The sequence below is a fragment of the Buceros rhinoceros genome, unplaced genomic scaffold (assembly GCF_000710305.1).
Source record: "Buceros rhinoceros silvestris isolate BGI_N320 unplaced genomic scaffold, ASM71030v1 scaffold9229, whole genome shotgun sequence".
NCBI lineage: Eukaryota > Metazoa > Chordata > Aves > Bucerotiformes > Bucerotidae > Buceros > Buceros rhinoceros.
The window spans coordinates 38,714-66,092 of record NW_010429719.1 but is presented as its reverse complement, the minus strand read 5'-3'; the positions used below and the strand labels follow the sequence as shown (position 1 = coordinate 66,092).

Here is a 27,379-nt window from a genome sequence, read left to right as displayed (position 1 = left end):
TCACTGTGAAACTCTGATACTGAATTGGTATTCCTGATTACTTCTGTAATAGAAGAAGCTGTAGTCTTCATATTCCATTTTGCAATATTCAACATGGTAGTCAAAAGAGCTAGTTTTTTTACAAAAAGTTAGTCCTGCATCAGAACTGTCCATGCCTTGGAGCGAACTAGTTGCAGAGCTCTTCATGTTTCCTCAGTTTTCATCTCCCTTAGCTTCCTGATCCAGCCCTTCGCATCTACGGAGGTCACACAGTCAGATCAACACCTTTAAATCTGCTGGGGAAGCTCTGTGTTGTTTTTTGTAGGTCAGCTGACTCTTGTCTTCTTTCTCAGGTTAAGCAAATGTTACAGTCAGTGTTAAACTTTTTGTGTGTGTGTTTTAATAAATACAGCAAGTACAAAATAGAAGTATACTGTATGAATGGCTGCAGAACAGGAGACAAAATTAGTATCTTTCCCATTGAAACACCTGTTACTGAGTAGGTAATAGTTTCCCGCATGAGAATCTCTTCTTGTGCATTTTTAACCACGGTTATTGTTAGATTCGGTAACAGGTGGACTTGAGGTGATTTGCAAAATCAGCTTGAAGAAATGGCTTCCTCATAGTTTGACTTGTTAGCCTTGACGGAGATGTATTCTAATGAGCGTTCAAGCCCCATTGCAAACTTGCTGGAACATAGTCAAAGCTGCTCATTTGCATGAGGAGAAGGTGATTAGAAGGTGGTCAGGCAGGGTGCTAGGGTGACTTGTGGCCAGGTTTCCAGAGATGCGGTAAGGGATTCCTGGCCAGGTGCAGTGTGAGATTTCAGGTTTGCGGTTCTCAGAATGTCCTAGTCCTTGCCTTTTCTTGGTCAACTACAGCGTAAGCCAGAAAGTTGATGATGTTATGCAGAGAGACATTGTGTCTCTCTCTCTCTGGTAATCTAAGGTCACCCTAACCAGCAGATACTTTCTTTGCATGGAGCTTCTTGGCATCAGGGTCTCTCTTGCTTTGCATGTGTGCAAATGTTAGATGCAAAGTCAGTGGTAGTGATTATTCTGCATCAAAAATCTGACTTGCAGCCAGATATAGAAGGCTTTCTACATCAAGAGAGAATCCTGAAATGAGAGAGTCCTGCTAGGAGTCATCAGGATGCTGTCAACCACTGTTCGTCGGGTATGCAAGAAGAACATAGGCTGGTAATGGGCAGTATTCATAACACTGAACATACAACAGTGAAAAGCAACCTTCCAGACAGGAAGAGAAAGTTAAGGAGTTAAGGAACTCCGACACATGCAGTCAAAGTGACGGTGCCTTTAAGCATCATGAGCTGCCAGCAGCAGTTTAGTATATGGCTGTACCCCTTTCCCATGCTCATTGCTGATAGGGGTGTGGCCCGCTGTACTTCTGTGCTCCCTGTAACCTTTGGGGTTTTTTGGTGGGCCCTATAGATGTGCTGTTCAAAGAAGTTTTCTATAGGTTCTTTTCTATCAAAACCAAACCACTTTCAGTGGCCTCAGTGACTTCTTAGGGTTAGCTGATACCGTTTTTAAGGAAGGACGTGTAGATTGGAATTTTGAGATATGGAAGGGATCCTCAAGGAGTCAAATAGGATATCCAAAATGTTCAAACAGCAGAAACATGGAATCAGGGTTTATGTCATGTTAAAAAGTGAAGTAGTAGCATGTGAAATTCATGATACTGGAATGATTTAATATGAAGGGTTGCTGATGGGGGGTTCATAAAAGATCATGGGATGTTGCTGGAGTGTATTTTCTAATTCCTCATGCTCCATCATCGTCCTGGGTTGTCAGCTGGGTTTGTTGTTTTCTCTTGCATCTTGAGCAGAACGATCTCTTCTTGGATTTAACTAGACAGCTAGCACATGTTTAATCTTCTTCTGCCTTTTGATTATATCTTTGAAAAAACAGAAAAATCTGATTTCACTTGAGCCATGTAATATTATACCCAAAAAGCTTGCTGTGGTTGAATATAGACTAGCTCTCTAGGGACTTAGTTTGTTTTGTTTTGTTTTTCTTGGCACCCTGTGAATATATGCAAATTGCAATTATTGTTTCCCATTTTATAGACAGAATAATAGGACTTTTTTTCTTCACTTTACAGGGAGGTGCTTAAAAATACATCATAGAATGATCATCTGAAGTACTCTGATATTACAGCCGAAGACTGTTTAAGTATCTGGAAAGGGAGCATCTTTTTTCAAACATAGATTGTGCAAGAAGGTATCTGGCCAGTATTTAGTGTAGTAGGTTTTCTTTTTTTTTTTCTTCCTAGGGGAAACTAGTATAAATATTTAGCAAGTTTAAGAATGTCCGGTTTTCTGTGGCATTTGCCCCAGAAGTCTGTGACGCCTTTCTGACCAAATACTTCATTTTGTAATTAGATTCTTGAAAGTGGTTATCTCCAGTATTATAAGCTTTTACATTTTAAAATACATTTATGCTGATTTAAAGATGCTTGCACCTAGTTACCGTGAACAGTCATTTTAATTTTGCTCTGCTGGGTAATTGGTATACGGAAATTAAAATGTAAGTGGTCACATCTCGCTTCTTTGCTCATAGTAGCTCAGTATGCAGGTTAAACAAATGCAGAGAGGATAGAGCGACCTCAAAGACTGTGCTTACAAATGAAAGAAACTTAGCAATTGCTTTTCTGCCAAGATCCTTTGGAACAATAGAAGTAGATAATGTGAATGGGCAGCTTTGCTTCCATAGGGCTTTCAGGTGAGTCAGCACCATGAGCAACCGTAATTGTAGGCTTGTGGCTTTCCATGTTGGCATGCATGTCTGACTTCAGTGATTCATTACCCATCGCTAAGCAAGAGTCACAGTGGATATCTCATGTATCCAGTTAGCTGAGACTAGTCAGGTTCAGAAACTTGAATTATCTTGCCACAGACTGGCTAACAAAAAGCAGCTGGTATTCATTTTAGGGGCCCAAAACTGGGGATTAAATAAATATATATATATAGCATGGCAGCTCCAACTGCAAAAGAACGAGTTTTCTTTCAGTGGCCTTTATTAACCCTGAGGAACACGAGTGCCAGATGGATTATGGCATAAAATACAGTAGTGTGAATACTACACTCTGCTTCTAATGTACCTAGAACTATGTTTAAGGTTACAAACCAAAAGGAAACTTTGTATTTTTAAGGTTCTGCATGAGAGAATCTGAACCAAGTTTTAATGCTTTCTGCAAAATAATAGAAAGTTTCCCTAAAAGAGGAGGAGAGGGTCAGACAGGAATCAAATTAAATAAAACTCTCTTGGAGTCTCAGGTCAGGCTACAGGCACATTTTAAGTACATTTGGTTGCTTTGGTAGATCTGATGCTTGCTTGTACTGTGGAATCCATGCCCCCTGCCTGCATTTCCAACTGGGTCAGCATAATTTAATATGGAGCATGATAACAAAACCAGAGGTGAAGTTGTTCTAACTTTGTAGTCTATGTGATTGGGGAAAAAAAAAAATCACTTTTTCTTAGAAGGGCAATTTGGAGCTTTATGGGAGTACTTGGTTATTAGGTAAATCTCAAAACTGGGTTTGGGGAAGAAGAGTCTGCGTACAACATGCAGCCAAGTGGGAAAAAAGCCTGGTGCTTGTGACTAAAGGAATAAACCTAGTGGGAGGGGTCAATTTTGATCTAAACATTTGGTTTAGTTTGGCATGGATGTCAAATGTTTTTGCATGTCCAAAAGAAATAGAGGGGATCAGTGTTGTTGGTTTTAGTTCTTTCAGTTGTGATTAAGTAGTTGCATTCAGACCATTGTGATGCTGTCCCAGAATTCCAGTTTAGTAGTCCCAGAGTTTTTCCTTCATGTATTGTAACTTGCTTGCAGTTCTTGAAGTAAGCTATGTGCACTCTGAAAGTGTGAACAGGTGGAACAGCAGTATGATCTTCTCTCAGTGCCCCTTTGTCTCTTTGGTTTTGGCTGAAGCCAGCTATACCAGCACAAGTAGAACTTCGTCAGTCTAAGCCTCAACTTCAGACATACTAACAAATTGTATTACTATGCAAATATGGAATATTTAACTTCTAACGTTAACCAAACAAAGGCAGCTGATGTCCTTACTCATCTCAACTCTTGTATACAAATAAGCACTTGAATTTCTTTTCTCACTCAAACCAGCTCAGCTCCTGAGGTTTCTGCATTTTCATGTGTATTGCTGTATTTCATGCTCGTTAAAAGGTGTCAGAAAAGGAGTATGGAAAAAAGGTTAGTAAAGTAATTTCTAGGGAAGAACAGTATTTACTTCATCAGTGCAAACACCTTCTGCTTTCACTGCATTGCACCCACACCTATGTTGTAAAGTGTTTAAACTATGCTCAAGGGTATGCTCATATGTTAGAGAGGAGGTATTAGTTAAATCTAATCCAGCTGTTGGAACTGGGCCAGTTTTTTTTCTTTCAGTTAGGCAGGTGGAAGTAGTCTGGAATTGACTTGCAAATGCTAAGCTCTTAGGGTACCCTGTATGTTTGATCAAGGTGCTTTACTATCCCTGCTATTCTGGGTAGCTCTTTCCTATAATCATGTATCTTCTGGTTTTCTGAGACCAGTCCCTGTAATGTTAAGAGGCAAGAGCAGAAATAAAGAATTTATACAACCCATTATCTTTTAATGAAGTTTGTAGATGTAGAGAAATTGGAATCAGTCAGTGAATTTGTTCTCTCAATAACGGAACTTTCCAAAGCGATTAAATGAACATCTTGCCAAAGTTCCTGAAAACACATCTTTTGTGTCCACAGAACAGCCAAAACTGTCTTGTGTGGTGTGGTATTGTCTTATCAAGGTGAGCCTGGCTTTCCCACTTCTGTGGGCTAGCTGGAGACTGATGAATGCTGGGTGGTCTGCAGGAGGCCTTGGGTAGCCAGCTAGTTGCATTTTGGGCAGCTGGCAGGCCAGCCACGATGGCAGTATTGATGTGCTGGCTGACATAAAAACATCTGTTTCCTGCCTCTCTAATGTTTTTTGGACTTGCTTCTGTTGCAGTGCAAGTGGTGTAAATGTGTTGATTGAAAGATGGCACTCCCCAGGTATCCCATTTAATTAGGTGGCTAGTCTGGATGAGCACCACATTGAGCTCCAGGTCTTGTTATTAGGACGGTGCATAGATTTTTATTCATAAAATGATGGTTATGCTTTAAACTTCATTCTGACACATCTGATATAAGTAAAAATGGCTAAAATGTTTAAAATTCATAACGATTCTTGTTGCAGCATTTGATTTTTTCTGTACATTATTTAAACACCTTGTACATGAAACTTCATTTTTAATTTCATTTAAGAAGTCTATACCCCAGCATAACAAAGTGAATGTAATGACTTGAGCTTCTTGCTAGTTGTATCATTCACACACTTAAATAGTTTTGGTTTTCTGGTTTGTAATGCAACTGGGGATGAAACAATCTTACCAAATACCCAGAATTTCTTGTCTGTGAAAGGGATATACGTAAGGGACTTTTAAGTGCTTCTAATCAATTAAAATTGATTTTTAGATATGAAGCAGAAATTTCAAATTAACAGAAACCCTAAGACTAGTTCTGATAGTTCATTGTGAATGAGGTGCAACTTGCATGAAGTAGTAACAATGTTTTAAGTAATTCTTTCATAAATAGAAGGACTATTCAGATTGCTTTGTCTCAGATGTGATTTTTGTCCTTATGAACTAGCTTCAATTTTCTTCTTGCAGTCTTGTATAACTTTGGTAGGGTTTTGGGATGGTTTGGTTTTTTTCCAGGAAAACCACACTGCGTTATGTATTTGCTACAGAGGGTTTTGGAAAATGTTGTCTTGTTCTGGTATACGTTAGACAGGTACAACTTACAGGTTTTGGGATTCCTTGGTATTTTTTCTTTTCTTCTGAGTTTACAGAAGCTATATGAGTTACCTTTTCAGGTAGTTTAATGTACTGTGCTGTTAAAAAAATGTAACAAAAAAATGTTTAATGTTATACAAAGGCTCAAGAAGCCAGATAAGCTTGTTAGACTTAATTGTCTCTATAGAATCTCAGTGCTACGCAAAACCTCAAAGTAATCTTGTTTGTTTGTTTGCTAGGAAGGTATGCATGGGCAGTCTTAAGACATCAGCTGGTAGTGTTACAGCAGTGATACTTGCTCGAGTCTTGTGCACCTTTGTACAGGGTTTCACAAAGGATGCTTGTGAATTATGCATGGTTGAGCCAGAGGGTCACAAATGTTTGGTCACTTAAAAACAGTTACTTAAATATGCTGGTGGTAAAGGTTATTGTTACGGTGATAATTCAGAATTTCACAGGGTAGTCTTTAGCCGTTGCTTTTTGGTATCAAGTTTTATGTACAGTTTTGTGTTCTGACGTAAATCAAATATCAACTGAAAAATCAGGAAGACATTTCCCTCTCCACAGGTAGCTCTGAAATTCAGCTTTGAGTTTCTTCTCAGCGTCATGTTGGAAGAGGGATACCAGGGCTGAAAACTGATCTGATGGGAAAGGCAGTATTCTGTGTGGCTTCTGCCCATTGAGTGTGTCAAAGGTAGTTTTACAGGGACTGTGGCATTCTCTGAAGCCTTATTTTTAGGCATTGATTTGAGGCTTGCTTTGTTTTCAAGGTCTAGTGTCTCTTAAATCTCTCTTGTCTGCTTAGCATTTTTGTGTTTTGTATCACTATGAAAAAAGGTTTCCTTGCAGCCCTTAACAGCCATAATGTGTGTAGTGATTTTTTTTTTATTGGCACGTGAAATTAATTTCAGTTTTGATACTTTATGGGAGCTAGGGATTATTTTTCTTTCAAGTGGAATGTGTTAGGAAAAGATTCTTGGCATGATAAGCTTTGATTCTGGCTTGGGGAGAGTATTCAGAAATTCAGGGTAGAAGTGAGAACACTGATTTATCTAACAGAGTCTATATATACTTTGTTTTTTTCCTGGTTCATTTTATAAAATAACAAAATGCTGAGGAATTTTAAATCAGAAGTACTGCTGAACATGTACTTTTGACTTGTGCTGTGGTTATGTTAGCCTGTGACACGCACTAGCAGGTAATTGTTCTTCACAGATGGTGAACTGGAGAGAAGAAATCTCTTGTTACAAAAGCCTTATGAACTTAAGTCTGATTTGAGTCATGTGTACCAACTGAGCTATAACGTTGTAGCACGACTTGGTAAGTGTTGTGTGTTCTTGTTTCTTAACAGAACATGCTGACTGATAGTTACTCTTTTACTTTCTGTACCTTGCATATGGTGCATTAAATCCCTTGTGTGTAGGAGCAGCCTCACAGTTCAGGTTCCGCTGGAGTAAACTGTCATTTTTGTGATTTGTAGGATTTTGCCAATGCCGAGTTTTCCCTTTGTGAGATTTTGAGTCTTTTTTTTTAATTCAGGGAAACAGTTCAGATTTGTCTTAGGGGTTAGTTTTGAGATCTGCTCTTTCAGTGTGACCTGAAGTTACTTGTTCCAAGTACATTAAGCTGGGAAGTGACCATAGTCAGATGCCACGGACCTCAAACACTGTGTTAGATCCATTGGTAACATCTCACTAGTATTACTGGCTAGTATAGACTAGTATAGACTTTAGCAGATGTTTGTCCTCCCAGCCTGAAAGCTGGTAATGAATACGTAGGGTTAAGCTGCTGAATAATTTTGTCTCTTCTCTGTTTTAGCTGACCTGTGTTAGCTGGGGAAAATGTTTAACCTTTCTACTACTGTATAAATCTCTTGTAAATGCCTATCAGCTCCTTACGTGTTGAGACTTGCAAGAAGTATTAAAGTGTGTTCTGTTTACAGTGGTAATGCTTCCTTAAAGGGAAGCTTTCAGTGGCACTTAAGACTACTTCTTTCATATCCTGTTGGATTATAGTATGTTTACTACTTCTGAGGCTGTGGAAGGTGCTGATAACCTGCTGTATTTCTAAAATGCTTGATCTGAAGCTTTCAGTGCCTTTTAAGAAATGCCAAATCAAGGTAAAAAAATAACTGAATCACTTAAGCCTGATTTTGGGGAAATAAAATATGGACTTTGCCAACCCCCCAACAGATAACATTAGAATTATGCTTATCGGTCTGTGAGTTTTAAAATGAAGCTTTCAAAAGCCCATCGGGAGAGTCCAATATGTAGCATGGTGCTATATGTATACCTGCATTTCCTGTAATCAAATGAGGTTGAAGCATGATTTTGGTCTTAAGAATATGGTTGTTCAAGGCAAGGATATCCAAATTGCATTCATACAGAGGTCTATCATAGATCAGTCCATCAGTGGTGCATCAGCTCTTGTGGTAAAGATGAGAAAATCAAGATGGGGAACAGGCTAAACAAATACCAGTTAAGTAGCAGGCATAAAACTAAGAAATCGGGCCGATATCACGTGCACACGTTTATCATGTAAAGTCTATAAATGCAACAATTGGCGTGTATGAAGTGGAATCCGTGGTCTCAAATATATTGGTATACAATGGTCTTATGTCAGGGATGTGAAGTGTCAGGTTGCAAACAATACAAGTATATATCTAGCTGAAAGTACTGGTCACGATCCACCACGGCAACCCAGTTTAACTGCCGAAATGCACCATAGGCTCTTTGGGAACTTCAGCTGCACATACTTGTAGGAAGACTGTAGCCTTAACACTGTATTACCGATTCTTGGATAATCCTGGTGACCCTGACACACTGAATTTTTAAAGATGCTGTGCCAGCAGGGGATTCTGAAGCCCTCAGTTCTGGAGGGCCAGGTAATACTCATTAGTTCCGTGAAGTTAAGGCTAAGCGATATCTCTAGTTATCAACCTACTTGGTCTGTGAATGGAGAAGCAGTTCTGTACTTAGTGGCGAGTACTGACTCTTCTGCCTTTTAAAGGAAGAAGGAAAAAAAAATGTACCAGAGTTGCTTTAAAAAAGAAACTCCATAAAATGAGTTTAAAGGGAAATAAAAAAGAACAGCTAAAAGGGTAAAACTCAGGTAGTATGGAGATTGCCTTAAGAAGAGTATTAAAGCTCAGGAAATACATGCCACTAGTCAGCAAAAATGTCCACGTAGTTGATTGATAAACTTTTTTTGAAGACTCTTTCTGAAGAGTGGTAGCCTTTCAAATGAGGGAAATGAGAGATTCTTGCACAGTAAATGTAAAACAATAATGGAGAAGTCAAATGTTTTTTGCTGTATGAAGCAGATCTTCAAAATTAGTAAAAAAAAAAATTAGAGACCTTTTGCATTAGGGTAGGATCAGTGGGCCTGAAATAATGGAAGTATGAAACAAAGATAAAACACTAATTGAAAATCTGAGTGAATTATTTGCCTTAAGAAAAAAAGCTTAGAGTCTTCCAGTAGAGCCTTTATGGATGGATGAATCTGAGTAACTGTCTTTAGTCAAAGCATTGTTAGAGGAGTTTTTAGAGTAAATTGATGAAATAAATAGTAATGCATTGCCCAGGTCTGCATTATATTTGTCATTTTTCTAAACAAAAAATATTAAGCCGCTGAACTGTTGAAAACAGCATCTAATCTTTCTTAAATCTGTCTTGCTTCCAAAAGAATGGTAGGTGGAAAATGTTATGGTTGTCCCCTAAAGATCTGAAGATCTAGTCTGATTTTTCTGCTTAGTAGAAAATATTCTAGAGTATTTTCACATAGATAAATGAAAGAATGTAGGAGTAAATTTTAACTAGAGAGCGAATGACAAGGTAAATTGTGTCTTGCATCAATTAAATCACTGAGACTTCAAATCTGGCACATACAATACTGGATTTTGGGGGGAAAATGCTATCAGACACTCAGGTTAACTGATTTGTTGTGATGGGGGGGGTACCCCTTAAATTTTAAGATAAGTAGTAATAATAAAATATTATGTTTTAGGGGGAGGTGGGATGGTGTTACTAGTGGAAACTTCCATAAAGAACTTTGTCTAGCCCGTTCAAAACAATCAAGAAAAGGAGGGTGTACTGCAGAAATCTCACAGCCTTGTCTGACATAATTTTTCCATTGAAAGGCAAAGTTGTCATGAGGAAGAAGTATTGAAAAACATTTTTAGGCTGTTTATTCCCTTACGTTTGATGCAGTTATTTAGATTCAAATTTAAATTTCTAATAGAATGAGAAACTTGAATGACTAGTCTTGCTAGCTGCATGCGATGACTTCTCAGGTCTTCATTTGTCCATTTCTTACCTACCCAAGCCTCCCATTCCCTAGAAATCCAGTCCTGTCATACTGAGCTTTTGCAACAGGCTCAGATGGCCACAAGAATCAAATAATGAGGTGGGAAAGAAGTGTAGTTCTGGTAGAGGCTGTAGTTCCAGTGTCCTCTTACTGTAATGAGTACTTGCTTTGTTTAAAGTAGTATAGTTCATGCTTGTAAATGTTTAAGGAGAATTGTGTGTGTGTTTGCTTGAGCGAGTTGGTTAATCAAATAGTGGACTCAGGAAGCCTTCCTTCCTCTCAAGTCAACCTAAGATAATTAAATGAATACTGCCATGCAAACTAGTTGAGAACAGTGAAGCTAAGGTAGTGTTCTAAGCACTGAAACGACACCCTGTATAGATTCATGACGTGAAGTCTACTAGTTTCCTGTGTTTGAGCTTTAGTGTGTTCAGTGTTTCCTTAGATGACTGATGGGAAGTGCTGGTGTTTTCTGTCTGCTGCTGTTTTTCACTGATACTTTTTAGCTCAGAGAAGTTATTTACCCTAACTCAAAAGGAATGTGATAGCAGCAGTGAAGGTCAGTAGCAAGGATAGGACATAGAAAGTATTTTAAAAGGCTAATTTTAGTTAGCGTGGGTGATCTTTCTAGGCTGCCAGCGGTCATTCAGTCCTGGTTTTCTGTGAATTGCATTCTGATGGTATGTCTTTTCCACTGTTAGTGAAATGAACCTAAGGAGATTGCCTTCAGTAGGCTAAAATTGTTATTTTTCATTCTTTTGACCCTTCTTAGCTGAGAGGTATAGCAGCATTATGAGGAATGAGTCCTGAGTGCTCAGTATCTCCAAGGAGCTGAGATGTTTATGGGCTGTTTTTCCTTTACAGTGTTTAGGCCACAGAATCTAAATAGACTCAGTACCACTGTACCTCTTTGTTTGCTTTTGCCACAAGCCTAATCTGTCTTGTTTGCATTGAGCTTAGTCATCTTCTGTCGCTCATGATTGATTTTGGCCAGAAAAATGGCATCACTTACGTGTTTAGGTTGCGAATGTGATTATATGTGAATATGAGACTGTCTAACCTGTATTTACTGCTGCTTTTGGTGTGAACATATAAACACCTGGATAGTTGTTCCAGTGGAACTCCATGGGGAAGTCAGTGTTTTCTGCCTTTGGAATACATACTTTGGTTTATGGCAAAGCTTTCTGTAACTTCAAGCTTTCTTATAACTTTAAAAAAAAAAAAAACAAACAACCATCACAAAAAACCAGCTTGTGCATCTTACTAGGGAAGATTAAGTTATAAATTATGCGCACTGTTTTCCTTATCTGTTGATGAATAACTATGCTTTTGACCTAAAACTGAGTCCAAACCAGAATACTACTTTCTTTACATACAAATATTTTTTCTTTGTTTATAGACTATGAGAAGACACAGAAATGAAGTTACAATTGAACTGAGGAAGGTGAGTCTACTTTTGTTTATCAACTCTGTTACTTTGCTAATAATGCCCTGATATCTTAGCTAAATGTTTTGTCACAAGCTTTGCTTTGTGGCCCCAAATTTACATAGAAAAATTGTGAATTTGTAGATTCCTAACTGCAGATTCTAATGTTAGTTTTACTCTCCAACTCATTAAGCTCAATACAGCAGAACAGTGATGCTTTACTCTAGCATATTGCTTGGAAATAATCCATATTCAGCTTCTGTACCAGTTCTCCTATTATTACAGTGAAGCTGTCAGCTGTTCAAATGTTTAAAGTCTCTGAATGGGAAAAGGGAGACTTCTAGCATTTAGAAAATGTGGGTGTTCTTTTATTCTGTTTTCTGGAAATTACTACTTCTGTGCTGTAGGAGGAGTTAATTTCAGGGTCAGATTTTGGTTATATTGGGTAAATGCCGATATAGCTGGCAAGATCATAAGCATGAGAGGTGATCTAGTTCAGTGGTCTGTCTAAATATGGTATTTGTTACACCCTCATAATTCATAACTTTTCCAACAGCCTTTCTAGACACCTTAAAGGCTTGTTGCTGGAGGACATTTTCACAAGCTAAACTACGCTTGGACTATGTGTGTAAAGAGAATGTGTAAACTTTTATCTGCCTTTGGGTACCTTCAGTATATTTGAGGAATGATACTGGCCCCTTTAATTTTGTCCTGTTGAGACAAATTCAGTTCTTCACCCTTTCCTTGAACATTCTCTTTCCTAGATTTGACTTGTTGCTGCTCCTTGGATCCAAATTGCCGCTATCTTTCTGGAAGTGTGGAAGGATGCAGGCCATAGCCGAGGGCTGTGGGAACAGTGAAAAACAATTCTTAACACGATATTCCTATTTATATTAGAGTGTGTTGTTGACAGGCACTTTAGTCTGTGATCTGTTCTATCCTTAAGACACTTCCTACAGTACCACAAAGCAAGGGTAGTTGTTTATGCTCTCTATTAGCATAGTTAAGTAAATGCAGAAGTTTTAAACATGATTGCTTCTTGTCTTTTGAATTGCATCTGCTTTTTCCAGACTTTCTAAACTTAAATTCCCATTCTGTTTCCCAGTATGCTGCAAGGCCTCCCCAGCTTGGCATCACCCATATTTCCTAATATTTTCATCAATGACTTAATGGGAGTGTGTGCTTTGAATATTCTAGATATAGACTAAGATCCTTTGGGTCTCCCATTTGATTCATGTCTCCACTTTGCCAGTTGAATCATTGACAGTCTGAGTGGTGCTTGCTTAGGAGTGCACACTCCTAATAATAAATTATTTTCATTATTTGTAAACCAAGAAAGAAGACAAAAGCCATGCTAAAATCAAAGCAAAGTGTTGGTAAATAGAACTTATGTTGATAGCAATTAGCTTGATTTGTTTTTTAGAAATCTTGTCTGCATTTATCACCTGATTGTGTAGGAGCCAACAAATATCTTGGACTAGGATTTTCCTGGGATCCTTCTACTCTTAAAGAGACTTTCTTAGTTTTTTCAGATCTGACAGAAAAACCTGTGTATTTGTCCTGGTTTGAGGAGTTGTTACCTCAGTCCCTCGACCCTTAACAGTATTTCATTACAATATAAATTAGTGTTTGTAAGATTCATCCTGAGATTATAAGAATTGAAGAAACATAATTTGACCCAGATGATTGGGGGGAAAAAAATAATCTTAGTATTTACATGAGCATGATGTGTCATCAAAAAATTGTTTAATGCTTTCATATTTTCCTAATCAAAGAAACTATCCCAAGATGTCCAAATGTATTGTGTAGCTTAAGCTGACTGTGGCCTCATCAGTACTGGCAGATGACTGAGGTGTGGAGAAGGTACCTGTCACTGTATGTGAAAGTAGCCAAGTGAAAAATGAAAACAGCCATTTTTTTGCTTGAAAATGAGATTCATGCCATTAATTTTGATACGAGCAGTTGAAGTTTATGCTGACATGTTAGAGGCCTCCTCTGTTCAGAACTAGTGTGTTGACTCAGTGTAAAACTTGCTGTAAAACCGTGAAATCTACTGGGAAGAGTCATTCCTAGCGCTTGGGCAGCCTATGACTGCTAGCAAAGCAATGCTGTAAAAGATGGCTTAGCTAATGCAGCATAACCTCATGCATCTCTTCAAGTTGAGATTGCATACAGAGAGCTTTGTAGTGCAAAGTGAGAATTTTCATTTTAATTCTCAAAATTGGATTTTGTGACAGGTCAGAATTTCAAGGCCATTTTAATATAAAAGCAGAGTGGGGAACAAGTCATACACTTAAGGCAATGAGTTGTTTTGTGTGGAAGTAATATTATATGTACCAATAATACGAGTGAAAATGAGGAAGAGGAAGCCTATGAGCCGCTAGTGACTTTTCATTGAAAACTGCACGTGCACAGACCAGTTACACATTTAGAGAAGCATGAGCACTGGATGTAGGTCAGACTGTAAATCTGGAGTGAACAGCAGCTGCAGAACTCTTAAACACAGACAGTCATGTTCTGGATTGTTTGCTGAACATCTTCCACTGCAGAGACCACAAGAAATCTGCTTTAATAAAAGACACTTTAATAAGCGTCCAAGTTGTTGGATGGCAGCAACTGAACTGGTGCTGATGGGCAAGTGGTTTGCTGTGAGAACTCTGTGGCACATGTGAGGTCTTTGCTTCTGGTACAGAACTGGAACTGATATGTAAAGGGATATATTAAGCTCTAGCAGTGGAAAGGGTAAGGCATAATATTGCTTCAGTCTTCATCTTTACAGCTGACGCTGCTACCCTAGCATGAATATGCCAAATTCAGGAAATATGTGTTGGCATGACCTTAGGAATCCACCAGTGCCTCTTCAAAACGAAAGGGTATGTTCCATTTATCCCAGCTATCCAGATGCCAAGTGTGCAGCTGGCTTTTGAAGAAAACAGGCAAATTGAGTATATTCTTTGTCTTTATAGTTGAAGCACTACATAGTCATGGGTTTGTCTTTTGAATGAATGTGTGTATAAATATTAAATGAGCGGATCTGATGAAGTTGCTTACATCTATGTTTTGTAAGGTGGAATAAATAAAAAAAAGTCACAGCTTTGAACAGTAGTAAACAATTTCTGCATGCATTAGAGTGAGGTGTTTATTCGTTTGAGATTACAGGCATCAAGGTGCATTTGCAGCACATTCTTGTTTCAAGAATATATTATCTCTATTCACTATCTTCACACCACAGCTCTTATTCAGAAGCAAACTTTGTCTTTTCCTTTTTTTTTTTTCTCTTTCCCCAATCACTTACTATTTGTTTAGGAATTGAACTATCAAAGCTATCTCTGACATAAAAGAATAGCAATCATCTGGCAGAATGCTGGCCGAGGCATGGATTGGCATCATGAGCCAGTCAGATGACACTCCTGATGGTCAGGTGCCCATTTCAGATTTCATATTGGCCTCGCTGCACATGTGTTTACATGTTTGGGGAGTGGACCAGCTACCCTTCTGGAAAGATGGTCTTAGTCTCTGGTTATATTGTTAGTGCAGCAGTGGACCTAAGAGCCTAAAAATTACCCATCTCTCTCCAGACAGACAAGATAACGATGTCAGTTTTGGTGATGGAGACTGTCTCAGGATGTAGAATTTAAAGTTTTCAGTGTAGTGTCTTGGCTAAATCTGATTTAGAATATTTTTCACTTAATTTCAGCATTGCAGAAACCTGAAGGCTGCTCTGTTTGCAGTGGGGACCCTGGAATTAATTGACTAACCTAGCTGATTAGTCTCACTCTAAAGGAGGAGGGCGTGGGTGAGTGGTTAGAATTCAATTTAAGGTTCCAAGTCTAAATGAAGCCTGCAATTCCACTGCAGTGAGATTCTTTAGTTCTAAGTGCTTTGCATTCTGTGAGGAGGAAGCTTGACTTGGCCTGCTTGTGTGTTTTAAGAAAGGTGGTCCTTAGCCAGGTCAATGGTATGGTTGTTGAGTTAAATGCCACCCTTCAAAGGAAGCCTTAACACTCTTAACCTCAGCAGAAACAGTGGAACCTATCTTTCTTTAAGGCCTGCTAACTAACTGGAATCCTAAAAACTTCCAGGATCTCTCCTAAGGTTTATTTTTGACTTTCCTGGCAAACTTGGCTGCCTCTGAGAGCTCATAGACATGAGCTCATGAAAGCTGTAATTGCCAATTAAGCTTGATGCAAGGCAAAGCAGTTGTTTATTAAACCAAGTGATGGACCAGGGGAACCCTGGGCATATGTCTTTTCTACCTGTTTCTCTGGCGTACTGTACTTGTTGTCTATACTCTGATCTTTCTTAAGATTGCTTATTTCCACAAGAGCTCCTAAGTAAGACGGTGAGCACTGAAGAAAGAAGACTGTCTTCATGTTGCTGAGAGAGCTAGGCTGGGAAAAATATTTTACTGATTCTCATGAAGTCTGTGTATGCAAAAGGAAAAAAATTCCATGTCTTCAGGTTCAGGATAGTAAAACTTGCTTTGGTTATGCATCTTTTTAAGTTCAATATGAACATGTTGCTTTTTCTTCCCTATAGAGTACATTTTTAGATGTAAGTTTACCAACTTACAGAAACAGCTGCAATCACAGGGAGACTGAAGCACTGTTAGTATATTCTTCTTGAAAACAGCTATGAAGAAATTCCTTGGAGCCTTGCTTGAATCCATTTTAGTATGAGCATGCTTTTGCCTAGCTTAACAGGCCTCAATCTTTGTAATCTGTGCTTGGGGCTGTTGGGCCACGCATTGGTGTACACTTATGTGTCTACTTATTATGCTCATCTTCTGAGAAAGATGTGCACTAGCCAAACAGGAACACTGCACCTGCTGTCTGTTGTCACAGAGGTGAGTTAGCAGGTGGGAAAGTTGCCTGTGTTTTCTAACTGTGTATCTGTACCTGTGCTCTTCATCTGAAGAATCTGGAATCTGTTCAACTGCCTTTGGATGCAAAGGACTAGTTCACTAAGCATGTAGGATATAATTTTGATATCTACCTGTTCATCCTCTTACATGTCCCTAGGTGTTAATGAGCTCTAAGACAGTGTGTAGAGTCAGCTATTGGTCTTTTCCAAACCATTAATGACATAGAATGTTTCACCAGGTTCATATCCAAGAGCTGCTACTAGAAATTCACTCAGGCTAGATAGCCCACCTAAGAAAACTTTCATTAAGAGGATATTCAGTGGAGGTTTTCAGAGCATCCCTTTAACATGATGAGGTTGGAGTGGTAGGCATTTTCTTTGTCGTTATGGTGAACTGTGGATCTCACCCCTCAAACCAAAATTGAAGATAGCATGTACCTGATACCTAGAAGTTCATCTCAGTCTGTCACAACAGTGGTAGCTTAAAGGATGTCCAGACAACCCGGATCTACTTCCATCGCTGGTCTGATCCTTTGGGCTTTCCTAGGATGTAAGAGCAGAGGACAGAGCTGCTGCTTGTCATTTGTGAGTATAGCTAATGCTGGTTAGCCCTTCAGTTCCTAATGTTGAGATGTTCTTGAAATTCTGCTCTTTATACCCAGAGGACTCAAATATCTTTTCATGCCAAAAGAACTTCTTCCTATGAGCTACTGAGTTACTAAATCTTTCCCTGACCTGAAGAAGTGTTTCATAATGGTGTTTGTTACCTGAGGGGAAGGATTTTCATAATTTCTTTCTTTTCCCCTTTGATCTTGAAGCTTCCCAAGAGAGTTGAGACTCTTCACTGTGTCAAATAATGAAAAGCATGTATAAGTTTACATTGAATACCTTCCACATCTCCATTAGAGTATCCTATTTGCCATGCCCAATAGTACTAAGTGGTATGACGCACAGAACTTGGTCAACGTCCTCTTTGCCCATAAGGATTCTTCTTCTGTTGATCATGTTGTCTTTGAAACTTGTTTGCACTGATAAATATTTTTTTGAATCCTGTGGCTGTCTTCCAAGAAGGTAAACAAGAAGTACCAGGTTTTGCATATTTACTGTTCATGCAGCCTGACTTTCCCACTGTCGGTGAAGCAAACAACGTCTATCTGTCATGAAAAACTCTTTAACAGATCATCACACTGGACAGGAAAGCATGCTCATGGTATCATTATTGTTGTTTATAACCATTTGAGATTTTTGCCTGAGCATATATGTCCATGTACCTTTTGTTCATACAGAAAGCTCTATAGACTGTTGTAGTGGGATCTTTGCCAGAATGCTGACATGCTTATAAACAGCAGTCAGCTGTTGGTTATAAACTTTCAGACTTTATTGTACATAGCACAGATAGTTCGGGCAGTGGTTGAGGATCTTCCCTCTTGAATAAGACCTTCTAGTTTTGTTGGTGATGAGGTCTTACCCCCCATCAGATATTCCAGTCTGATGCCTCTCCCTTTGAAAGGGCTCTCTCATAAGACTTTGAACAGAATGGCTGTATCCAGGAATGCTCATCTGTCTTTATTTTCACCACAGGAGCCTGTAAAATAGGCTGGTGCTATGATTTACGCAAAATAAGTTTTGAGTTTTTCACAGTATGACAAAATGCATCTTAAGGTCATGCCAAGCTGCAAGTCATGTTCTTTTATGCAGGGGAGTGATTGGTCTGTCCAGGAATTGGGATGCTTTTACGAATGGACAGGGCCGTTTCAATTACATTTTTTCTGGAGTCCATTGCCTCATAGAATTGTCAGCCAGGTGATGTTGCGTGCATTTGCAGAAACTGTAGCACCAACCTGTGGTCAGTTATGTCCTACAAAGTTAATTTCTCTCTGTTTTAAGGAGGGTAGAATATCTTGGCGGTAGAATATCTTGGCAGTAGAATATGCACATTTAACTCATACTTATTTTGATTAACGTTAACTTTAGGAATTATTCTCTTAGGCATGTGCAGGTATAAAAGGCTTCCTAAGAAGCTATTAACTTCCTTGCTGGAATGGAAGAGAACTAGGCTGTTGGTTAGCTCAGTTATGGTGTATATTATGGCCATCTTTAACACGTAGCTACAAATGGGCTTTTCAGTGTTAGTCTTAACCACGCTAAGATTTCTAAATAGTCTGATACAGTTTTGGTCTCTTCAAGTGACTCTGTCCTACAGTGGAATATAAACCTAGATTGGATGTGATTGATGGGATGGAATTTGAAACATTCCTTTGTTACAATCTTCACCATCGGCCTCTCAGTGGGATAACTCCCTTCCTGATAGCTGCAGAACAGTTAGTTGGAGCTCTGTTTTATTTCCCTCTCAGCATGCTGCTGCCATTAGGAGAGCTGTCCTTGAGAGATTCCTGGGACTCTGCTCCAGGTAAATGCATTTTTTTGTGAGGAGTACTGTTTGGAGACACCCATTGCATCAGTGTATGCATGGACAATTGCTTGAAGGAGAGAGAGAAGTTACTGTTCCCTGTAACTGTGTTCAACCTGCCCTCCTTTCTTCTTTGTCTAAGTGCCTGGAAGATTTCTAGGGAATTGAAAGAACTTAAAAGTGTTCATCACCAATTCTTTGGCTACAAGCAGAGAGGATGTGTGCATGCCCCTCTAAATACTACTCAAGCAAATTACATCAGCTGACGGTACTTGTATAGAAGCACACTTGCTCTGAATAGACATGGAAGTGTGTATCAAATAATGGTTACAGGCAGGTAGTCTTTCCAGAGTTCTTTGGGGGGAGCGTCATGGAATGATCCCGTGCTTTGTCCACTGGCATGTTCTAGACTTACTGCCTGATGTTTATGAAAGGTGATTTTTTTCCAGCTGTTTGGGTGCTGAAGGCCATGCAGCTTGTTCCTGCTGTCCTGTGAGGATGCTGTTCAGTCACCCACGTGGGACTCTTGCTTTGTTCCAGCTGTGTTCTCTGTATTGTACTGGAGGATTGGACTAGATGACCTTTAAATATCCCTTCCAACCCAAACCGTTCTATGATTCACTGCTGTATTGCAGCCTCTGCCATCCTGTTTTTTCAGGGTGTTTGAGAGAGGATCTCAAGATACATCTTCACTCTTGTATTTTGGAGTAACTGGATACCATAGGCCTTATGTTACGCGCTAGGAGAGGCAGAACCCTGACAAACGCTGACTGCTCAGAATGATGTAATTATATATGTTGAGACATACATCTATAGAAGGATGCACATTCAGTATCACAGTTGTTGCAGCATGACTTTACTTTTAGCATCCAAAAACTTCGAGATCTTTTAAGCCAGAAAATGCCTGATGCACTTTCATGCTTCTGATTAATGTCTTTTTGGGAGGAAAAATATTGAGGGTGGAAGTAATGCCATGATAGATGCAGCCCACACGTATGTGAATATTTAATATTTCTATTTTAATAATGTGATCTTTGTTCCAAGTGGATGCTATTTATTTAATGTCAACACAATTGTGATGGCTTTGGTCGTCTTGAAGTTTTCACTTAAAATAGCAGTGAAGTAATACAACTTCAAATGGCCCTTGCATACACTCTGCATCTTGGAGGGATTTCAGTCGAAGCTCTGAGGTGCATCCATTCTGTGCCAGCATAGATCCTTCTGTGGGGACCAGTGTGGCGTGGTGGTGAACCACTTTCTCTTCCCAAATACAAGGACAGTTTTTTAAGGTCAGAGGACTCAGTGGTGAGGGAATCTGCTAATACAGTGGTGTGAAACACCCATGTGGGAGAATCTAGTTTTTGAGCTCTTAAAAAGCTTTTATCTTTTTTTACTGACAGAAGAAACCTGAAAATAACAAATGAGATAATGTGACATGTCCTAACTAGAATTTTCTTTTCAGTAAGTTAAATAAGAATAGTTTGTTTGCTAAATTCTTGACTGTCGTAGGTATTTCATAATTTCTTATGAATTAAAAGATCTACAAGAGTCCTGTATCTAAAAAAGCTTTTTTACAGAAATGTAAAAGGAAGTATCACCTTATCTTTGTTGCAGGATGTTGCAAAACACGTAGTTGAGAGTGATTCTGTATCAGTCAGTCATTAATTTGAAAAACAAATATATATCACCAGGTGAATCGCTGTGGATGACAATTCTTACATCCAACATATTTTAGAAGAAACCTGCAAAGCTCTTCCCTGAATTTTCTGAACATAAAATGTAGAAAATCTAGCTAAATATTTTAGGAGGAACAGAATCTGAAAACCATCCTCGTACCACAGCAGGTTGCTGCTGATGACAAGGAAACTTTATCCTTCACAGTAAATGATTTAATATGAAACATTTAACTTTGTCCAGCAGACAGTGGCAATGGTTCTGTACTAAGACCCCTATTCCTTCAGGCTGCATATTTTCTGAAGACAGAGAATGTCTGCTGCTCCAGCGTCTGCCACCCTTACAATTAAATATGTCTCCCTGTATTTTCATGCATATGTGGACTTGTTCACCATCTTCATCTACGATGATACTTCTGGGTAGGAAGAGGACGGTTTACTGGACAGCAGGACCTTTCTTCAGCTTCAATCCCTTCTCCCAGTGTTGGCTTGTTTTACCATAACAGCACAGCTGATCCCACAGGAGCTGTTCATCTGAGGCAGGAAGGAACTGCTTCCTCTGCAGGTGGATGTGTGGTAGCTGTGCTCTGGGGAGAGAAGGTGACACGATCATGAAGAGGATGCCTGGAAACTGGGTCTGGTCCCTGCAGTTGCAACAATATAGGCTATGGTTTAGACAAACAATAGGAAAAGAAATTGTACTTGAACAAAGCCACAAAAAATTGTACTTGATTGACTGGGGTTGAAAGATGTTTGCTCTTTGCTTACAATGGCAGTGCCAAGTACTTGGTGTGGAAAGATGAGAGAATCACATTATAGGTCTTCATGCTGAATCCATCCTTCAGTGTGTGCCTGCCTGATGCAGTTTGTCCGCATAACACTGTTTTGCCTGCTCACTTCCATCTTCCTTCTCTTCAAAAACGCTTGACAACAAAATACCTTTAGTGTTTGTCTGAATGAGTGTGCTCTGAGTATGCCACCGTTACTGTACAGCTCTGCGGAGGCTGCCGTAGCTAATCCAGGTGATCCTGTGCACTCTTTAGTTTCTGTACTTAACATAATTTCATTTTGTCAAGTCTAAGTTTGTAGAACGTTGTCTTCTGCATTAAAGGGTTATTTAATTCTGGTGTTTGTTTATTGGTTTAGCATTCTCTTACCTGAAAAAATCTTAAACCTGAAAAAATCAGGGTGAGGCGGGAAAATTTGTTTTAAATTATCTTTTAAATGTCTAGAAAGTTTTGGACCGAGGTTGCCATTTTTCCTAATCTAATAAAATATTAGACTCCTTCAAAATATGATTTTGTTTAGAGGCTTTTTTATATATTGCAAGCAAGGCATGATATACTACAATCTCTATAGTCAGTACTGTTTGATTATCAGATAATTGTTTGGAAACTGAAAAGCCTTTCCTTGCTAGTGTAATAGCTTTGGTTTAGGAGTTACAGCTGTTTGTTACACCTTTTCAAAGTTTTGCTTCATTAGAGATTGAAATTTTAATGTACTTGTTTAAAAAAACCAAAACAACAACAACAAAAAACCAAAACAACCCACAACCAAAAAAACGCAACGAAAGGGCGTTTAGATATACATGCTGCATCATCATCTTCCGTTGCCTTTTCTATTTCTTATTGTACCTCTAGAGATACCAAACAAATAAAGTCTAAAGTTTAGAGAAGACTGCTTCATACTTTTGGAATTATACTTCTAATACATTTTAAATTTATAAAAAAATTGCATACAGTTAGAGCTGATGATTCCTTTCTTTTTAAATTAGGGCTTTATGTATTCGAATATTCTAATTAACCAAGACGGAAATGTTACATGGGTACTTTACCACTGAAGAGGGACTTTTATCTTCTGTAATTCTTTAAAGGAGCTGAGGCTGGAGGATGCTTTGTTTTAAGTCAAAAATTAAGCTAACAGTGCGAGTGGAAAATATTACAAGTGTCAGTGTACATGGAGCATACTGCTCTACAAAGGTGAAAACGCATGTAACCAGTGAACTCTGAGGCCGGTTTATCTGAAAATTAATATTACACTGGAAAATAACTTTTGTGTGGCTAAATGTTAATGTCATGGAGATCCGTGTATGTTGTATCTGTTAAAAAATTGATCCCCAGACTGTAAGTTTTAATTCATTCAAATGTCATGGATTGTCTTAGTTCTGTCTGTAATTAGCGAGCTGCTAGGTTCTTACAGCTGAAATTCTGCAAACTCCATTTGCAGGTACAAATGCCATTGAAAAAAAAAAAAAAAAGACATTCTTATCTAAACCTTTATTTTGGTCGGGACTTATCATCAGGGGCTCTTATATCATCACCCTGTACTAATAAGCATTAAGAGTCTTTATTTTTCATCATTCCTTTACAGAACAAGAGAGATGAACATCTTTTGAAAAAAAGAAATGTTCCCCAGGAGGAAAGTTTAGAAGATTCTGATGTCGATGCTGATTTCAAAGCAGTAAGTTCCTTGATTCTGGAATTATTTTGAAAACTTTGGTACTGTCTCAAAACAATATATTCTGGTTTTACTTTAACACTGAAAGTCTTGCAGTTATTGGAAAGCAAAATAATGAACTGATGCACTGTTAAAATTAGTTTGATTTTATTAAATGTTTAAAAAGAATATAATTAGCAACAAAATTACTAATACATCTTTTTTTTTTCTTTTCAAGCAAAATGTAACACTAGAAGCTATACTGCAGGTATGTTAAATTTAACTATTTTTTTTATTAGACTGGTGTGTTTTGCCCTCTCTTACTGGTGTGTGGTTTTTTGTTTGTGGCTTTTTTTCCCCCAGAATGCCACAAGTGACAACCCAGTGATCCAACTGAGTGCTGTTCAAGCTGCAAGGTAAAAATAAATGAAGGCACAGAAATGTATTTCCTACACATTTTTCATTACGAAAGTTACTTATTTTACTTTTACATTTAATTTCACAGAAAACTCCTATCCAGTGACAGAAATCCACCTATTGATGACTTAATAAAATCAGGAATTTTACCAATTCTGGTAAAATGCCTAGAAAGGGATGATAAGTAAGTATACTTTTAAAAAATATTCACCTTTACTGAAATTCTGCATCCAAAAAGCCATCTCATTATTTCGAATGAAACTGAGGATTCGCAGCACCATATAATCTGACACAGTGGTTAACATTCTGTGATGATAAACCATAAATTGTCCAAGAATATTTATTCTGCCACTGAAATGCCATTTTATTTCTTAAAGCTTGCATGAGCATATCCAGCTAATGGAGAAAATCTTACTGAATTTCTCATTGACTTTGAATATTTGAGAATTTTTTGTTAACTGTTTTTAAGAAACCTGCCTCAGACTTTACTGTATGTATTTGTGTGAGCATGCCTGCTTATGAATAGGGCTCTTTGCTAGGATACACTTTTTATTTCGTTAAGGTTATTAGCTTAAGTTTCTAGCTTCTTCTGTTCTTACTGCAAGGTCGGTTTCCTTCTGGCTCTATGCTACTCCCTCATGTGATGGTACAACACAGTAAACATGCTCTCTGTTACAATTCTGTGTTGGAAAACAGGAGCTTCAGTAAAGAAGGCAGAGAACATTGAGCATGTAGCTGCAAGAATTTAATGACCTGTAAGAAAAATGCCATATTCCACAATCCACGAGCCCCTTATTCAGATAGGTGGGGATTAATACATTTGAGGTAGATGTTTTAGCATATCCTTGGTCTCAGGCAGCCACAAATGTATTTACAGTATTTCAATTTTCAGGGTTGTTTCTGCAGCCATGAGGGCTAGAAACTTGAAAAATGCAAATTGGCAGTTTGGTTATAATTTGGTGATTGTAAAAACATGAAGCGTGTGTAGCTTTGTTTCTAGCCTATTTAACAAAACAGCTCTTTAGAAGGCAGCTGGCAATAATGTTCAAATCAGAATAACATTTTAAAATGGGTCCTGAATGCCTGTCTGCCCAAGAAGTAGATGGTTCAGTGCTGTGAAAGTTCTTGTAATTTGAATTTTCTGTCCAGTTTTTGTATGATTTACCTTTGTAAATGTTTAATAAGCCTTTCGAAATTTAACTCAACATTTTCTTAAGCAGTGCTTTTAGTTGTGATTGCTGTATAATATTTAGAGAGGTAAACTCTGCAGAGACTTTGCATAACAGATTGTTAAAGCTGAAGTTCATGTTATAACTGAAAGCTTATCACAAGAGAAAGAAAAGAAGGACCAATCTAGAACTAGAATTTTAATGCATTTGTTCCTAGAATATAAAGGTTTATAGATAGCTGCTGGCAGGTACTTTTTTTTTTACAAATCCTTATTTATACATTTTGGGTCATCTTATCTAATTCTTTTCCAATCCCATCCCCAATAAACCTTTAAAATGCTTTGGAAACTAATGCACAAAAAAAAAGCTTAAAGGAAGCAGGTGCTATGGCTGTGTATGAAATATAATTGATGAAGAGCCAAAAATGCATGGAAATAAAAAGTGATGGAGCAGAAAAATGTCTTTAACCCAGTATACCAGCTAACACTTGATCTGGGATTTAATATTAGAAGGGCCAAGTTTTTATTAGTTATGGTCAGACATGGTTAATTTATTGAGAACTGCGGCAAGACAGTTGCACTTTTTTCACGAAATATGAATGGTGTTTGGATGAGTTGAATGCGAAGAGGTCTTTGTTACCCATTAGAGAGGCATAATTAAATTTTAAGATGAGGGCAGCTAGAAAGCTTTCATACAGGAGGTAATTAGTTGACCAGGGTAGCAGTCAGCCTCACTAGTTGGTATGTGCTTCCACAAGTGTTACTGGGGGGTTTTTGTTCGTTTATTACCAATGTGAGGTCAGAATGATGGGTAATTTACAAAAGGTCATAGAATGTAAAATCTTTTCTTTTTCATATAGCTTTTACTCTGAAATGGTTTTGACAAAACTTGCCCAGTGGCACTGCTTAAATGTAGAGCATCTCCAAATGGATACAGCTAGTAATACTGAAATGAACCATACAATAATCTGGATATCATGTTTCACTTTATTACTCTAAAATTATTTCATTACAGTCCTTCATTACAATTTGAAGCTGCATGGGCATTGACTAATATAGCATCAGGCACTTCTGCACAGACTCAAGCTGTTGTACAGTCTAGTAAGTACTACAGTTTGCTTTTTGGAGGGTGGATATTGTGGGGGAAAGGGGATATGTTGATGATACGCCATTTGTTATCAGAACAATTGAAATAATAAATGCACGTCTGTCCTTTTTTTCTCAAAAAATTTCTACATTTGCTGCTAGTAGTGATTTTCTATTTGTCAATATCGATTAGTATTAAGGAATCGAAACCCGATTTTCCTGTAAAGAAGATAGAGAATGACAGATGACACAAAGCATGACAAAAAACATTAACCCTTTCTAATTCTTGGGTTGATTTCTGGAATCATATACCATTAATTCCCTTATGGCTAAAATTTATGTTAGGAAGCAATTCTTTCTACATTAAAGGTATGTTCATAAAGTTGTTAAATACATACAGTTGTGTAAGATTCCTTGTTTAAACACAGAGTTAAGAAAATTATGATCCTTTCCTTGACCGTATGATTAGTATCTCCTGTACACACTGAGTTTGTTGTGCTGCCTTTGTGTCTTGCTTAACCAGCCGGAGAGACTTCCAGTATGAAAAGAGATGGAAAATATACTCTAAAGTTAACTGAAGATAAATTATTCAAATTAAATTTTTAGGATTATATGTATACAGCTTTAATGTATCAGCACGCTTAACTTAAAACAATCACCTTTCTGCTAAATACAACATTTTGTCATTAAACAAGAGACTGTAGATAAGCAAATATATAATAAATTGTTTTGGCTTATTGATATTCAATATTTTTATACAGAAATGTGGTGAATTAGCTATATTATTTATTTTTAAGTGCATGAATCTGCCTTTCATATCAAAATGCTGGTTTGTACATCTTAGTAGCTACTAAAATATCTCACTAATTGTTAGGCTCCGTGTAGTTAAGATATTAGAGTGGTAGAATAAGAATGATTATCAAAATAAGCTTTGGATAAAAATCCAAAGCCTTTTGAAAAAAATCAACTCCTTGAATATGTTTCGAAGAATCCTGATGTGATTTGGGCACCTCTGTTTTTTAGATTGCTTCTCTGGTGTCTAAATATCTCTGAAAATCTGTTCCCAAGTTTTTTCATCCTTCCAAACTTGTTCATTAGTCATTGTTTTCTTCCTTTTTCAAGTCCCACAATGTTATCATATTTGAATGAATGAAACTAATGAAAAGGCTGTTTATGATATTAGCTTTGCAGATAAAAATCTGGCAAAAATCTTAAAGTAAATTAAAATTAGAGTGAAAATATGTACAGCACAACCAAAAGCATTGCTGTTACCTGAACAATTACTAGTTCAGGCTGGGATATACGTCTCCCAAAATCTGTTTAACTAACTCTTGAAAAGAAGAAAATGTGATAAAATTACTTTAAAGAAGCAAAAAAAATTTCCAAGCTTTACTGTGGAAGCAAAAGTGAAAGAAATTTAGTCTAAGTCTTGCTGCTTTGGCTGGGAGATGACAGAGGGAAAACAGCCTCTGAACTCTACTCCCTTTAGATAAGGGATGGTTTGAAGAAACAAAGCACTGGACCCTTGCAGCTATAGAAGAGGCTGGTGCAGCCAAAATGTAAAAGAATGTGGCTTCCCGCAATCAGGAGGGACAGATGGCAGTTGGAAAGCCCAGCAAAAGAGGGAGAAGTACTATATAAACACAGTAGATCTTAGCAGAAGCCAGTTTCGAGCAGAAGTAATTAATTTTGGGGGAGCGGTAGATCAGATAACCTGCAACTCATGCTTTCTCAGACTGTCCTGCTGCCTGAGTGCTGATACGGAGTAATTTCATTCCTG

General features: G+C 38.0%; 1 protein-coding gene across 1 annotated transcript in view; it reads left to right on the top strand.

Annotated features, from left to right (window-relative positions):
• The first annotated feature begins 11,522 nt into the window (after positions 1 to 11,522).
• KPNA3 (karyopherin alpha 3 (importin alpha 4)) overlaps positions 11,523 to 27,379 on the top strand; it is a 29,602-nt gene continuing 13,745 nt past the window's right edge. Inside the window, exons 1-6 of the mRNA XM_010142750.1 lie at positions 11,523 to 11,564; positions 22,863 to 22,952; positions 23,167 to 23,196; positions 23,292 to 23,344; positions 23,434 to 23,529; positions 25,529 to 25,614. Coding sequence (XP_010141052.1) covers positions 11,523 to 11,564; positions 22,863 to 22,952; positions 23,167 to 23,196; positions 23,292 to 23,344; positions 23,434 to 23,529; positions 25,529 to 25,614 — 397 coding nt within the window. The remainder of the gene's footprint in view (positions 11,565 to 22,862; positions 22,953 to 23,166; positions 23,197 to 23,291; positions 23,345 to 23,433; positions 23,530 to 25,528; positions 25,615 to 27,379) is intronic.